Source organism: Molossus molossus, unplaced genomic scaffold, assembly GCF_014108415.1.
Source record: "Molossus molossus isolate mMolMol1 unplaced genomic scaffold, mMolMol1.p scaffold_m16_p_1, whole genome shotgun sequence".
NCBI lineage: Eukaryota > Metazoa > Chordata > Mammalia > Chiroptera > Molossidae > Molossus > Molossus molossus.
The window spans coordinates 9,782,349-9,796,277 of NW_023425344.1; the positions used below are offsets into that span (position 1 = coordinate 9,782,349).

Here is a 13,929-nt window from a genome sequence, read left to right on the forward strand (position 1 = left end):
TGCTCTGGCTTGGCTCCCAGGAACAGGGGGGCTGGGGAGGGCAGGGAGGGGGAGGCTGTCCATCCCTGGGGGGGGGGGGGGTGGAGGGTGAGTGCTTCAAAGGCCGCAGAGGCATGGGGAGTGTGCCGTGCAGAACGCCGGTCATTATCTTTAATAGTTCAGACCTCTTTTCCAACGTGACTTCGGGGAACATAAAAATACGACCTCCCAGCCACCACCAGGCTAGACAAAGACTTGAACTTGACAGGCAGGCAAAGGTCCTTTGAAGGGTTTCTTTATGCTGATTATGAACTGCAGTCATTCTGCCGCTCAGAGACCTGGAAATATTTGCAACTAGACACACAGCCAGAGATTTTCCATGCTCACATTTTTCTTAGCCACTGTATTGAACAGCAGTTGGACCCCAACCACAATTTATATCTCTCCCGGGCATTTCTTAAATCCTTCCTGCAGACAGTGGGGTGGCTGTTGAAAATATCAGTACTTGGCCCAGTGCCCAAACTGGCCCAACATTCAAAACATCTTCTGCTCACTGAATCTGAGAGGAGGAATATATATTAGAGGTGATAGAGTTCAATGATATCATTCTAAATTTATCAATTCAGTTTAATTGGAAAATATTTACCGAGTGCCTAAATGAAGCTGGGGCGGAGTAGGTGTCACTGACGAGGACCCAGAGCCTCTAAGTCGTGGAGGGTGATAGCTGGGTGATGCCAGTTGCTGTAACAATAAAGCCCCAACTTGCAGGCTGAACACACTGGGGATTTGTTTCTGCTTCGCCTGAAGTCCAGAATGGATGTTTCCACCATGGATTCTCATCAACAAAATTCAGCTGTTGCCTCTGTAACCCCGTCTCATCAGCCTTTGTGATTGTAGCTAAACTGATTACACAGGTTTGCACTCTTCTGTCCTGGACATAGCTAGTGCCTTTTCTCAATGTCTTTAGCACGAAGTATCAAAGGTCAGTTTGCCTGGGAGATCACCCGGACATCCAAAATGCTGTCCTTCCACAGGGGCACCTGAATTCCCTATTTGCCCCCCGTGGATGGCAGAGTAAAAGGGCAGGCCTTTCCCTTTCTGGGGTGACTACACCAACGATGCCTGCTAACAGGCTGGGCAGCAGGGCAGGAGCAGACCGACCCCATGAAAGCAGGGGTGTTGGGGGGCTCGGGAGTCCTGAACAGATCCGGGTAGCCATCCTGGTCCATTCTTGGGGGTACTAAGGACGGAAGCTGAAAGAGATTCCTGAGACAGTAAAGGAAAAGTCACATGGCCGAGAAGGGAAGCCCAGACTGAGTTGGACCATTTGGGGACAGGAGACAGTATGGGCTTCATCCAAGTATTTTGCTGAGCCCTGTGTGAAAATTAACCAGAAAATTTTCCAAATTCCCCTGGGTAGCAGGTGTGGCAGATTTAGGCCACAGTAAAGTAGCACTAGAGACCACATTTTGCCGCATTTTGGGGGTATCTGGATCAATGACAGTCAAACGATGCCACACTGTTCCCAGCAGAGCGTTGATGAACATGACATTCAAACAGTTCACGTTCCTTCTCATGCCCACCGTGACCTCAGCAAGAGGTGGACAGGACTTTAAAGACTGACGGGAATAGGTTATGTTGTTGGTCTGACGGCTGGACAGACCGTGCGAGCAGCACTGTGGACTGACTGTCTGCACAGCGACACGTGAGCGTTCGTGCGGCTGGTGCTCGGAGGCACCGCCAGGGGCCGCCCACTTCTGTGTCTATGCCTGTGATGAGAAGCCGGAATCAGTGACCCGAGCACAGATCTGTGATATGTGAGCCCCGGGTCCTCGGTGCCCACCTGGCACTCAGCATCTGTGTACAAGCTGCTCTGGGAACGTGGACCAGGGTGGGGATGCTTAGGAGCTGCAAAGCTAAGAGTTGAAATCAACCAAAGTTAACAATTTACCACCCAAGACTGCCCCTGGAATTTGCAAGCCTTCGGTAGACACCAGAGTTCCCAATACAGTGACATCGGCCAGATTCTGCCAGGGCCATTCTTGTCCAGGTGACAGACAGTGATGCTTCCCACTCACCACCTCCCCTCCCCTTCCCTTCTGGCACCGCATGGAGACCCTGATTCAGGACATCACACACACAGGCTGACCAGCCTTTGGTTGGAGCCCGACAACGAGGACCTCGCCACCTCGCAGACACTCGATGGGCTGTTTCTCGGAAGCCTGCCACGGGCGCAGACACTGGTTCCGCTCTGGGCCCGTCCGTGCCAGGCATCACATCTACCCATTGAGGTGGGAGCACCCCCCCCTTTCCACACGGGGGGTGAGCCAAGGGCGCTCGGGTTGCTTCTCAAGGGTGAGCCACCCTGGAACGGAGGGGCCCCGAGTCTGCTCGCCGACCCTTCCCCGAAAGCGTGGCGGGAACCAAAGGAACGTAAAGCATGAGCGTTGGGCACACGTGTCTGAGCTCGCTGGGAGAACAATGACATGCACACTCATTCAGAAGAGAACAGAGACGTGGTGAGAACTGCGGTCAGACCTCGGGTGGCAGCAACTCAGGGAAGGCTTGAGGGTCTGCAGGAGCCCCTGCGGGGAGACAGGGGTGGAGACGGACATTTCAGACGGATGGTGGCCTTCGGGCTGGCGGTGAGCACTGGGAAGCTCCGCCATGAACACATTGTCAGGACCGGCTCTGCCCACCCCCCCCACCCCCCCGCAGGGTTACGTGGGCACGGATGCTTTGCTAACAGGCTGCTGTCTGCAATGAGACATAGCCACATCTCCTGGGCAAAAGCTATTTTCTAAATGGACCAAGAGCTTTCCTTTACGGTGACTTGCAGTGTCGCTTGGCCAAGCTGACAGTGTTTTGGACTCATCAGAGAAGCCTGGGTCTCGCCCTCAGCGTGTCTGAGCACGTCTAGCGCTCCCAGGCCATCCAGTGACTGTGCGCTCAGGCCACGCTCCGAGCTGCTTCTCCGCGTGTTGCAACATCAGCAAACACCGGTGCTCTTAGTGGAAACGTTAGGAAGCTGTCTGTGCCGGCCCCCCACCCGGCCTCTGCTGTCCAGGTCCTGAGAAGCAGGAGCCGGGGGACTGGGGACCTGGATCCTCCTCCGGCCTGAACACGTACGCGCTGGGTGATGCTGGGTCACTGGCCTCTCTGAGCTTCAGGCCACTTAGCTTATAACTAGGACTAAAGCTGCTGAAATCACAGGGATGGGTGAGGATGATGAGGGGCCACGTGAAAGGCACGGAGCCTTCCTGAGCCACACACGTGAAAGCAGAGGCCGACACGGGGGTGACGTCTAAAGCCAAGGAGCCCCAGGGACTGCAGCAAGCATGTGACAGGCATGGCGCAGACTGCCCCGGGCCCTGGAGGAGACACCACCTCTGACGACACGCTCACCTCAGACTTCTGGTGTCCGTACTGTGAGAGGATGTATTTCTGTTGCTTTAAGCCCCTCGGTTTGGGTACTTTATTGTAGCTGCTCTAAGAAAATAAGACTTCGCCTTAAACGGTAACTATAGCATAGATCTATTTTCAACAAGAAGATCGGAGCCATATTTCTGAAAGTACTGTTTTATTGTTCACACACGTATCTGCTATTTGCTGACCGTCCTCCAACTACAAGTCTAACCTCCCGTGTAATGACACGTGACGACATTCGTGTCTGGTTCCAGGGCTAACCTGGCAATCAGTGACTGTGTTACACGTTTAAACTTCCACAGAAGGCTCAGATGACCAACGCCAGACTTCTAGTGCTGGGACACAGGTGTGCACGCTGGTCCCTCCGGGGCCGAGGGCACGTCTCAGACGGTATCGTCGGGTCTGTAAACTCCTGAAGGGCAGGCTTCTCTTCCAACGTCTGGAGAAGCTGCAGGTCACAAACCCGTGCAGTGGGATCTGCTGACCAACTCAGTTCACAGAAGCTGAGTGGTTTGATGTCTATGGAAACCAAAAGTACCCTTTTGCATACTGCAACACAAATAAATATGCCAGAAACACCATGTTATCTCTAAGAGGAAGTACTGACATCATGGAGTACAGAGACAATGTACATGGTCATGGGGCAGCTTGTTAAATCTACAAAGAAGGCAAAACCTGCTCCTCTTAAAAACCAGGTATCAAAACAGCCATTTGATATATTAATATACTTAACATACACAATTTTCATTAATTCAACACGTATTTCTTCAGCACCCATGTGCCCGTCCTCATTTTGAGAGGCATCAGCATTTATTTCTATCATGGCATATCTATTGTTGTCATGAAATCTGAAGATGTTATTAATTTAGCTTCAAAAGTCCATTGCATAATAATAAGGAGCCCCCCCAGTCCCATTTTATAAACGCGGTTTTAAAAAGAAAATGCTTACTTTTTCATGGGTATAGTTTCAACACTATAAAATACAAAAAGAAGAAGATACAATTATTATTTTTAAAATTATTGTCACGACTCGACAGCTGCACCCCCACATTTTTACTCGAACCGGGTACCGATAGAACCAGTGCGGGAACGCAGAGCGAGAGGCGGGCTACAGGCTCAAAACACAAACGAGTGAAACAGTTACAAAGTCAAGTGCCAAGTCCCCGAGACAGAGGACCTGCAAACGAGAAACGAGAAGGCAGGGTAAGGAAGCTGAGACGATTAAGCAAGAGGAAGGCCATAGTTAAAGAAAGCCTAAGACAAGGGCTACAGAGAAAACATCCGAACAGAGATGACCCAGCCGTTTAAAAAGAAATCGAGTTTCATCTCATCAGAGCTTGTCTTCACCAAGCTCTTCGGGGGCAGCCACCTCGCCCTGGACACGCCCCAGCCCTGGAAAGCCACGGGCTTCTACTTACTCGTCGTACACGTCCTCCGAATCCATCCGCCGATAGTACTTGGCCAGCTTGACAGCAAAAATTATAGCCGGGAGGAGAAATAGGGTCGCTAGTCCTATGCCAAACCAATATAAATTCTATGGAAAAAAAGAAAATTGGGAGGATTCAATGCAAAAAGAAAACTGGGAGGAAAATGGGAAACAACAGTGGCTTGGGGGAAATCATTCTATTTTGCAATTTTAAAAAATGAGTTCTGATGTCGTTCATTGCAACCACTGGTGCCCTTGATATGAGCCAGTCACCGGGCGAAGTGCTACACATCAGTACAATCCATGAACTCTTTATAAAAACCCCGAAGAGATGCCCCTGTTATATTTATTTTATAAACGAGGGGCGGGGCAGCAGGTGGGAAGCTGGGTTCGCTCCGAGGACGTCCCGACGTGGCGGGAAGAGCCCCCCTGCGCCAGTGCTGAGCCGGCGGCGCTCAGATCCCTTTCTGACTGTGTCGATGTCCCGGTGACTCAGGAGCCTCTCCTGGCTGGGCTCTGCGTCAGAGCAGCGGACAGCAGCCTCCGCCCCTCCCTGTTACTCGCGAGCAGGCACCTGGTGGTTGGGCAATATGACTGGCAGGGGTGGGTGGTGAGGACTGGATGCAACGAGATCGGTTCAGAGCCAACCAGGCTGCACCTAGGACCCCTCCACGAGGGCTCCACCCAGAGCCATCGGCGGGGCTGTAAGAAGCAGGACAGAAGGGGTGCGAAGCTGAAGGAGGAGGAAGCTGCCAAACGCCAAGGACGGGGGTCTGCATGCGTGGGAATGTCAGGGTCAGTCCCATTCAGGTACAAAAGTCCACCCACAGGCAGATGGACACGTGGCCATGGGGCAGGGTGACGGATGAAGGAGCCACAGGGATGCCCTGTGATGGACAGCTACCTAGTTACCCTTCCTCCGTTCACTGCTGTGCCAGCAGATGCCAGATGCCAGCCTCACAGCAGTGCACACACTGGCCCATGTGCCCGTGGAGGGTACGGGCTAGTTGGTATGTTGTGGGGGACGAGTCTTCATCAAAGAACCACACAAACGCACAATGTAAACAGCAGACCGTCTCGAAAGGGAAAGCATGGAGGTCTGTGGGCGTGTAGAAAAGGGAAGCCAGTCTAGTTGGGAAAACGAGAAAAGGCTTCCTGGCAAATAAGCGACGTTTGAGCTCAGACCTAAGCTAAGACAATAGCTAACGTAGTGAACATCCATCGAGGGTGTAACGTACCAGAAATGGTGTTGAGGGCTTTACATGTCGTCTCTCCCTAAACCATCAAAACCACCCCATTTAGGGGATAAAGCTCAGAAAGGTTGAATGGTTTTCCAAAATCACAGAGTTCAGAAAATGTAGACGTGACATTTGGATTCATAGTTTGTTCTCAACCATTGTTACAAGACCTAGAGGGGTCAGCGGGGTGGGGTGTGAGTGTGGACGAGAAGAATGAGAGAGATGCAGAACACATGTCCAGTCTCCAGTCCAGGCAGAGGTCATAGCATGTGCAAAGGCCCTGAGGTGGGGGACTTGAGATACATTTAAAGAAATGAAAAGAAACAAGTGTGTCCAGAGCACAGCAAGAGAGGTGATCAAGGGGTCCAAAATGTGGGCCGGATGAGCAGGACCCAGTCGCGCAGGGCCGAGAGCGTTCTGATGCGAATCCTGATCCATATTTTGTATTTTGTAATTTTTTATCCTCACTCGAGGACATTTTTTCCATTTTTTGTTCATATAGAGTGGGAGGGAGAGAGAGGAAGAAAGAGAGAAACATCGATGTGAAAGGGACACATCGAGTGGCTGCCACCCGCACAACTCTACCAGGGCCACGGACAAACTGCAACCGAGGTACGTGCCCTTAGCGGGAACCAAACCCGGGTCTCTCTGGACCGCAGGCCGACGCTCTAACCGCTGAGCCAAACCGGCCAGGGCCTGATCTTTATTTTGACAGCAACTGGAAGTCAGTAAGAAAGTGAGAGGACTGGCTGGTGCACACAGTCGTGTATACTGCGAGGTGCACACAGCTGAAGAACAAGCTCGGTGAACTGGAACTGACCACCCCAACAGGAACCTCTCAACAGGATTTTAAATCACAATTAAATTAAGTTTGCTGTAGCTATGGGCTCACATATGTATGCTTATAATGGCACTAAGAATACTTCTGAATACTGAATCTGCACACCAATGACTATTCCTTTCCAATTATTCTGGACAAAGAGTTTTCTTCGTGAGGGTCTCCTGCCTGCTGTCAATATGATTCTAGTAAGAAACGAAGCTGTGCAGCTAGGTCTTTGACTTTTCTAGGGAATTAGGTATCAGAACACATTCATTAACATTTTAGATTTTAGGTCTAAACAGAACCCACCCCGGCAGAAAACGATTATAGTGTGTAGTTCAATCTTGAGGGGAGGGGGATCAAAGATGATGAGTTTATTGTCTGTCCTTATTTTGAAAGATACACTTCTTACCATGGGTTTGGTAATGTAGTTGCACAGAAAGATGTCAACAGCAGAGTCTAAGGCGGTGGCCACGGGTTTGCAGGCTGCGATTCGCTCTTTGATCTAAGGGGGAAGAAACAGAGGCCAACTCTGAGCCGGAGCGACAAGCATCCCCGAGAAGCAGACATGCGTGCTCCTCCAGCCTGTCTCACAGGAAGGAGGTCTGTCTGCTGAGATGTGGAGATGGCCACGGATTCCTTCTTCTTCTTTTTTTAATTCTCACCTGAGGACATTTTTCCATTTATCTTCAGATAGAGTAGGAGGGAGGGAAGGAGGAAGAGAGAGAGAGACACATTGACTGGCTGCCTCCCACACGACCCCTCCCAGGGCCAGGGATGAACCACAACGGAGGTATGTGCCTTAGGACAGAATCGAACCTGCAACTCTTTGGTGCATGGGCCAATGCTCTAACCACTGAGCCAAACCCGCCAGCCAAACCCGCGATTTCTATGGGTAGTTCTATGGTGTGTCAAGTAAGTGTTTGAAAGCAAGACCATGGTTCTCTCTGAGCCTCGGTTTCCAGTTCCTCACTTGTCACTTGACATTTGGAGCAACAGGACTCCCCCTACTGGACTCTGGGAGAATTAAAAACACACCTGTCCAGCAAAGTGTCTCAGTCTGAGTTTCTTACCTCACCCCTTTGTGATCTGACAAAGGGTGTGGGAAGAAAATGGAAAGTTGGTCAGCTAATAAGTGTACACTTAAGAACAGGGGCCAGCAAACTTCTATAAAGAGCCAGAGAGTAAATAGTTCAGACTTCACAGGTGAGACTAAGATGTATGTGTCCCAACCGCCCGACTCTGCTACAGCAAAAGCAGCCGCAGACAATATATACGGAAACTGGTGTGGCTATGTGCCAATACAGCTTTATTTACAGACACAGCGGTACCCACAATCCTGTTCTAGGGGACAGAAAACTAGGCACTCATTAATGAGGTGAAAACAAACAAGTTTAACAAATCCCTGACAGAGGCTCCAACCCACTGACTTAAGAGAGCTCCCTTCATTCACTCAAAAAACCTTGGAGTATGGACAATAGGATGAGTCATATTTCTTTTCCTTCATTGGTTGGTTCACCTGTACCTTAAGGCAACTTACGTTAATAACATTATGTCACCCAGCTAGTGTGGCTCAGTGGACTGAGTGTCATTCCATGGACTGAATGAAGGTCCCTGGTTTGATTCCAGATCAGGGCACATACCCGGGGTGTGGGCTCAATCCCCAGTAGGGGGCGTGCAGGAGGCAGCTGATCAATGTTTCTCTCTCACATGGATGTTTCTCTCTCTCTCTCTCTAAAAATAATAATAATAATAATTGTTATATATATATATAAATATTAATCCTATGTCTCTCCAAGTTCAAACTACGTTATATTCTCTTTGTAGGCTCTACACTGTTAGGTTTACAGAAAGAGGGGAGAGGGGTCGCATTCTGTATGTTTTCTGCATCTTGCTTCCTTTCCAGGCCCGTGGTGTGGCTCTGACCTACTTCGTACGAATGGCCAGCTAATATTCCTGCAGTGTGTATGCACAGCCATCCCTGTCCTGGTTCGCTCGGGTTCCAGAGTGATTGCTCTGTACTCCAGGTATGAATGTGACCAAAACGTGTCCCCTTGGTGTAGGGGAGGAGACCTGCAGGGGCGATGGTGGTGAGAACCACAATGCATTTCCTCCCCACTGCTCACCCGTGTGGGGATGGCTCACGCCGACACAGAGAAGACCCAGAGTCCTCACACTGGGGTGGGGCAGGTGTCAGCACAGACATTAAGAAGCTGGCTCTTAAAGGAGCACAGGTGCATGGCCACCAGAGGCATGGCGGTAGGGGCTGGAGGAGGGGGCTGGCCAGGGGCATGTGACATGCAGAGGGAACCGCGTGGGGACGCGTGAGTCTCGGCGAATCGAGCAGTTGAGTACGGTGGAATATGGGGCGGGGCAGAAGAGAAGACGGCGGGGCAGTTTGGGCTCACGTGGGCAAGAGTCAGGTTTGAGAAACCCAGGGCTGCTCAGGGGTCACAAAACTTCTCGGAGCTCATCTTGGCCGGCAGCACCTACCCTAGTTCCTCAGCGGCAAGCATCATCCCTGCCCCCAGTGGAACGAACCTCTAGGGCAGCCGGCCTAGCGCCCAAGATGACAAAAAGCGTTTCCAAGATGCCATAATTCTCCAAAAGCCAGGTGCTGGGGACAATGTGCTACCTTAAAACCACTGGAAATTTTGCTCCTCAACTTTTCTGACATGTTCATGGAGATCCAACCATTATGGACTGAATTGCATCCCCCAAAAGTCCACATGTTGAATTCCTAACCCCCAGCACCCCAGAATATGACCATATTTGGAGATACAGTCTTTGAAGAGGCAAATGAGTTCCAGTGAGATCATCAGGGTGGACCTTAATCCAACATGACCGCTGTCCTTACAAAAGACGAGGCAATCTGGACAGACACACACGGAGGAAAGACCACGTGAAGACACAGAAAGAAGCCGGCTAGCTGCCCGCCCAGGCGAGAGGCTTCGGAGAAACCACACTGCTGACGCCTCCAGACAATACATTCCCGCGGTTTAAACCATACCTGCTGCTCACCAGCAACGGAGCAGGCTCGGTGCCGCCCAGGGTGTGTGCAAACCACACTTCAAATGGACACGGCCAAGGGTGGCAAGAAGGTGAGATGAAGGTGAGCACAGGGAGTGGGGGGACCATGAGGGACACGCTTTCCAACCTGCGGGGAGGCCTGAGGAGCCACCCCGTGTGGACGACACTCGTGCTGAGTCTCACGGAGCCTCCAGCCGTGGTCCCCACGTTCACGGCCTTTTTCCTTATCTCCCACCAAATTACTGGGAATTTAATTTTATTTCCTTCTGATTTTCTCCTAGAAAAGGACCATCCTAACACATGACTTCCTTATGTTCATAAAGATAAACTACTTACGGAGATCTTGACCCACTGCATATAATGTTCAAAATATCCCACGATCGTGTTCCTGTAATTCTTACTTTCCTGGAAAGAAATCAGAGTCAAGAAACTGTTAGGACACCTACATCCTGCTCTGCGGAGTCATGCAGTAATGGTCGCACACCCACTTATTGGCATAATGATGTGTCTTTAATCTTACTTGAGCAATAACAGGGGAAAGATTGTTTGTGATGAAGTCCTGAGCGGCATCCAAAGAGGAGATGATATTGGTCACCTTCACCTGGAAAACACAGCAACAATCGACAGTGTCAAGGGGCGAAGGGTCTCACTGGAGCGTTTGCGTGTGGATGTGAGTGCGGTTAGGTCAGTCGCACACCACAGCTCGCTGGTTAGGGAGACCACGGAACCAGCCGGCGCTCCGAGCGGGGTGCAGGGGGGAACGGGCACATGGCAAGCATGTCCTCTGTGCCAGACACTGGCTGGCCCCTCCATCGGAATCACACCCCTGAACACTCACAGGCCGAAGGGAGGTACTGCCACACCCCCTTCACAGGTAGGGGAGCTGACTGCCCGACGCCACCACGCTGGGAAGCAGAAGACCTGGAATTTGAACCTAGATTTTTTCACTCCGAAGTCCATACCCTGCACGCTCACACAAACAAGGACATGGCCGCAGCCGACCCCCTTGGCAGCTTGGTGCAAACGAGAAGACGTGCCCAGAGACCTCAGGGCACACAGCCTGGCCAGTGGGGCTGACGTCTGACCCCACCGGCCCCCGTGAAAGGCAGTGCATGGCGGCATGTCGTCGGCCTGAATGTCAACGGCGGTTGGGGTGGCACGGGACCCGCGTGCGGTCACCAGCCCCTCTCTGGGTTCCCTTGGCATGGGACACACACCTGTGAGATGGCAACCATGACTACAGGTACAGGGACGGTCCGGAGCAGAGCAGACCTAGGTCTTCTGGGGAACTGAGGCCGACTCTGCTGCCCGGGGAGAGTACCGGGGCAGGGCGGGGGAGACCCAGGACAGTGTGGCAAGACTCCCGCGACGCAGGTGCGCACAGGAGCGCCGAGGAAAGCTCGGGGAAGGACACGGCGTTGTCTGTCGTGAGGCTGACCTCCGCAACCTCGCGGCCGCCCATTCCACTCAGCAAGAAACATTCCGAGAGCTGCCATCGGCATCGTGGGTACAGGCGAGTACCGCCAGCCTGGGCAGCTGTTGTGCCCTGGGGTGGACGTATTCGCTGTTCATTATTATTGACACCTTCCCAGGCATGGAGCCCGGGGCTGTACTTCCCCACTCCGGCGATGATGGCCTTGTCCTGGGACATGCTTTGGCCAATGGGATGTAGAGGAGTGGCCATGTGCTGGTTCTAAGAGGTGGTTCATCCTCTAATTCCTGTCCTGACTAGGAGGGCATGAGGTGACCCCCCTGGTCCTCCAGGCTGGCTCTCCAGGGAGGGCATCGTGGAGACGCCTGCAGCCCGCCCGGCGGTGGGTGGGTGTCTGTGGTCGGAAGGCCCTGGAGGCCGTGTGAGGCGGGACATCTCAGAGAGAGTGCCCAGTGCTTCTAGGTCCGCGCCCTGCGCCAGAGCACAGCCTTCCCGCGTCCCCAGCCTCGTACGCTGACGGGGCATAGGGAAGGGTGATGGCAGGGAAGCCCAGCTCGGGCACTGAACGTCAGTGGGTAACTAAGACTTTTCAAAACCATAAAGTACCTGCCAAACCAACACCTCTGAAAGTCTGTGTGCACTTTTATAAAAGACCCCCAGACAGAAAAAGGTAACAAATTCTTACCCCCAACCCGCTGCTTTGCTGCTGCAGCTCCTGGATGCTTTGGTGTAGACTTTTCTGATAAATAAACATAGATAATAGTTTCCAATTTATTACATGAAGCAGCAAGATCACACACCTTGTGCCCACCCCCTCCACCCCCACCCCAAGTCGGCCCTCAGATCCAACTTTACTCTCTAATGGTTTCGTTCTGGAAAACAAACCACAGACTCCAGTGACCGTGTGCACCTCGTGTACCTCTGGGGCAGGGATGCTGGGATCAGGTACGTACTCTAGAGCCTCGAAGGGCAGCACGGCACAGGCAAGGTCATTAATTAAAATAAAGCCACCCAGCCCTGGCCTGTTTGGGTTAGCGGTTAGAGCGTCGGCCCGTGGGCCAATGAGTCGCGGGTTCGATTCCGGTCAAGGGCGCGTACCTCGGTTGCAGTTTGTCCCCAGCCCTGGTTGGGGTAGCGCGGGTGGCAGCCACTCGATATATCCCTTTCACGTCGATGTCTCTCTCTCTCTCTCCCTCCCTCCCACTCTATGTGAACAAAAGTGGAAAAATGTCCTTGGGTAAAGAAAAAAAAAATTAAAAAAAGATAAAGCCACCCAAAGAGTGGCTTAATTTGTATAGTGTCGACCAGAGACAGGAAATCTTACCAGTTTAGGACCAGATAGTAAAGCTTTTAGGCTGAGTGGGCCATGCCCCGTCCCAGCCACTCAACTGGGCCCTTGGAGCCGAGGGCAGCCACAGACCGCCGTGAGTGCGTGGACATGGCCGTGTTCCAGTAACACCGTATCTGTGACCCAGGCAGCGGCCAGCTTTGCCCACCGGCTGCCGTTGTCGGGGCCAGCGTCTGCCACCCCGGCGTACCCCGTAGGTCACGTGTACAGAACAACTTGCCCATCTGCAGACAGGCCGCCCCAGCTCTGAGAAGGCCAAGGGCCCTGTGTCTGCCGGAGGGAAGGCCTGGGAGACACGGGAGACCCAGCTTTCCAGGTAACGAGCTGTGCTGGGCAGAAACCTGTGGCGACCACAACACACATGTCGGGAAGATTCAACAGGAGGACGCAGTGAGTACGCCAGTGAATCAGAGCCCTGGCCGGTGAGGCTCAGCAGTTACCAGAGAGACCCGGGTTCGGTTCCGCTAAGGGCGCGTACCTCGGTTGCAGTTTGTCCCCCGCCCCAGTGGTCGCGTGGGAGGCAACCCCTCGATGTCTCTCTCTCGCATCGATGTTCCTCTCTCCCTTCCCCCCTCTCTCCCTCCCGCTCTATCTGAGGATAAATGCAAAAATGTCCTCAGGTGAGGATGTAAAAAAAAGGTTAGAAGAAAAGAAGCGCGACACTGAAATCGAGTTCTGGAAGCTTCCGAGGCTGACTGAACGGGCTTCTCCAAACCGGAGCGCGGGCTCTGGAACCGGTTCCACAGGCTCCCCCTGCTGGGTGCAAGCACGACCCCACGGGCATTGTAACAGCGCCTCCTCTTTCCAGGGTCCCCCTGGCCTGTGGCGGCCTTGCTCTCCGCGCCACCCCTGCCAGAGAGGGCACTGGAAGCTACGCAGCCGTGAAGAAGCAAAGCAGGACTTGAAACCAGATCTGCCCGACGCCAGAGCCCCTGTTCTTTCTCCGCCACAACCTGCCGTCAGGGCGGAAGCGGAAGCTGGTGAGGAGAAGACAGGGAAGGGCGGCGGCAGGACGCGGGACGGGAGCGAGGAAAGGCCCATCGGTCGGGACAGCAGACAGCTACCTGGCGGCAGAAAGGAAGGGACTTGCCCTTCCCCCTCAGATTTTCGGCAGGTACTGGAGGAAAGAGTTTGAGAATAGTGAGAGTAAGTCCAGAACCGAAACCCCGGCACGGCAGCCAAGTGCGTGGCTCAGGGTGGGCTGGTCAAAGGGATGGCGTCAGCACGAGG

General features: G+C 52.9%; 1 protein-coding gene across 5 annotated transcripts in view; it reads right to left on the bottom strand.

The window, feature by feature from the left end:
• Window positions 1-3,560: 3,560 nt before the first annotated feature.
• PROM1 (prominin 1) overlaps window positions 3,561-13,929 on the bottom strand; it is a 97,708-nt gene continuing 87,339 nt past the window's right edge. For 3 of the 5 annotated variants that reach the window (XM_036278915.1, XM_036278901.1, XM_036278908.1), the window contains 7 exons: window positions 12,037-12,090; window positions 10,440-10,520; window positions 10,256-10,324; window positions 7,302-7,394; window positions 4,824-4,939; window positions 4,355-4,378; window positions 3,561-3,954 (listed from right to left, as the gene is read on the bottom strand). In XM_036278915.1, coding sequence (XP_036134808.1) covers window positions 3,900-3,954; window positions 4,355-4,378; window positions 4,824-4,939; window positions 7,302-7,394; window positions 10,256-10,324; window positions 10,440-10,520; window positions 12,037-12,090 — 492 coding nt within the window. In that variant the 3' untranslated portion in view covers window positions 3,561-3,899. Of the gene's footprint in view, window positions 3,955-4,354; window positions 4,379-4,402; window positions 4,583-4,823; window positions 4,940-7,301; window positions 7,395-10,255; window positions 10,325-10,439; window positions 10,521-12,036; window positions 12,091-13,929 lie in introns of those variants that run through there. The other 2 variants (XM_036278926.1, XM_036278933.1) reach the window with 2 other exon arrangements.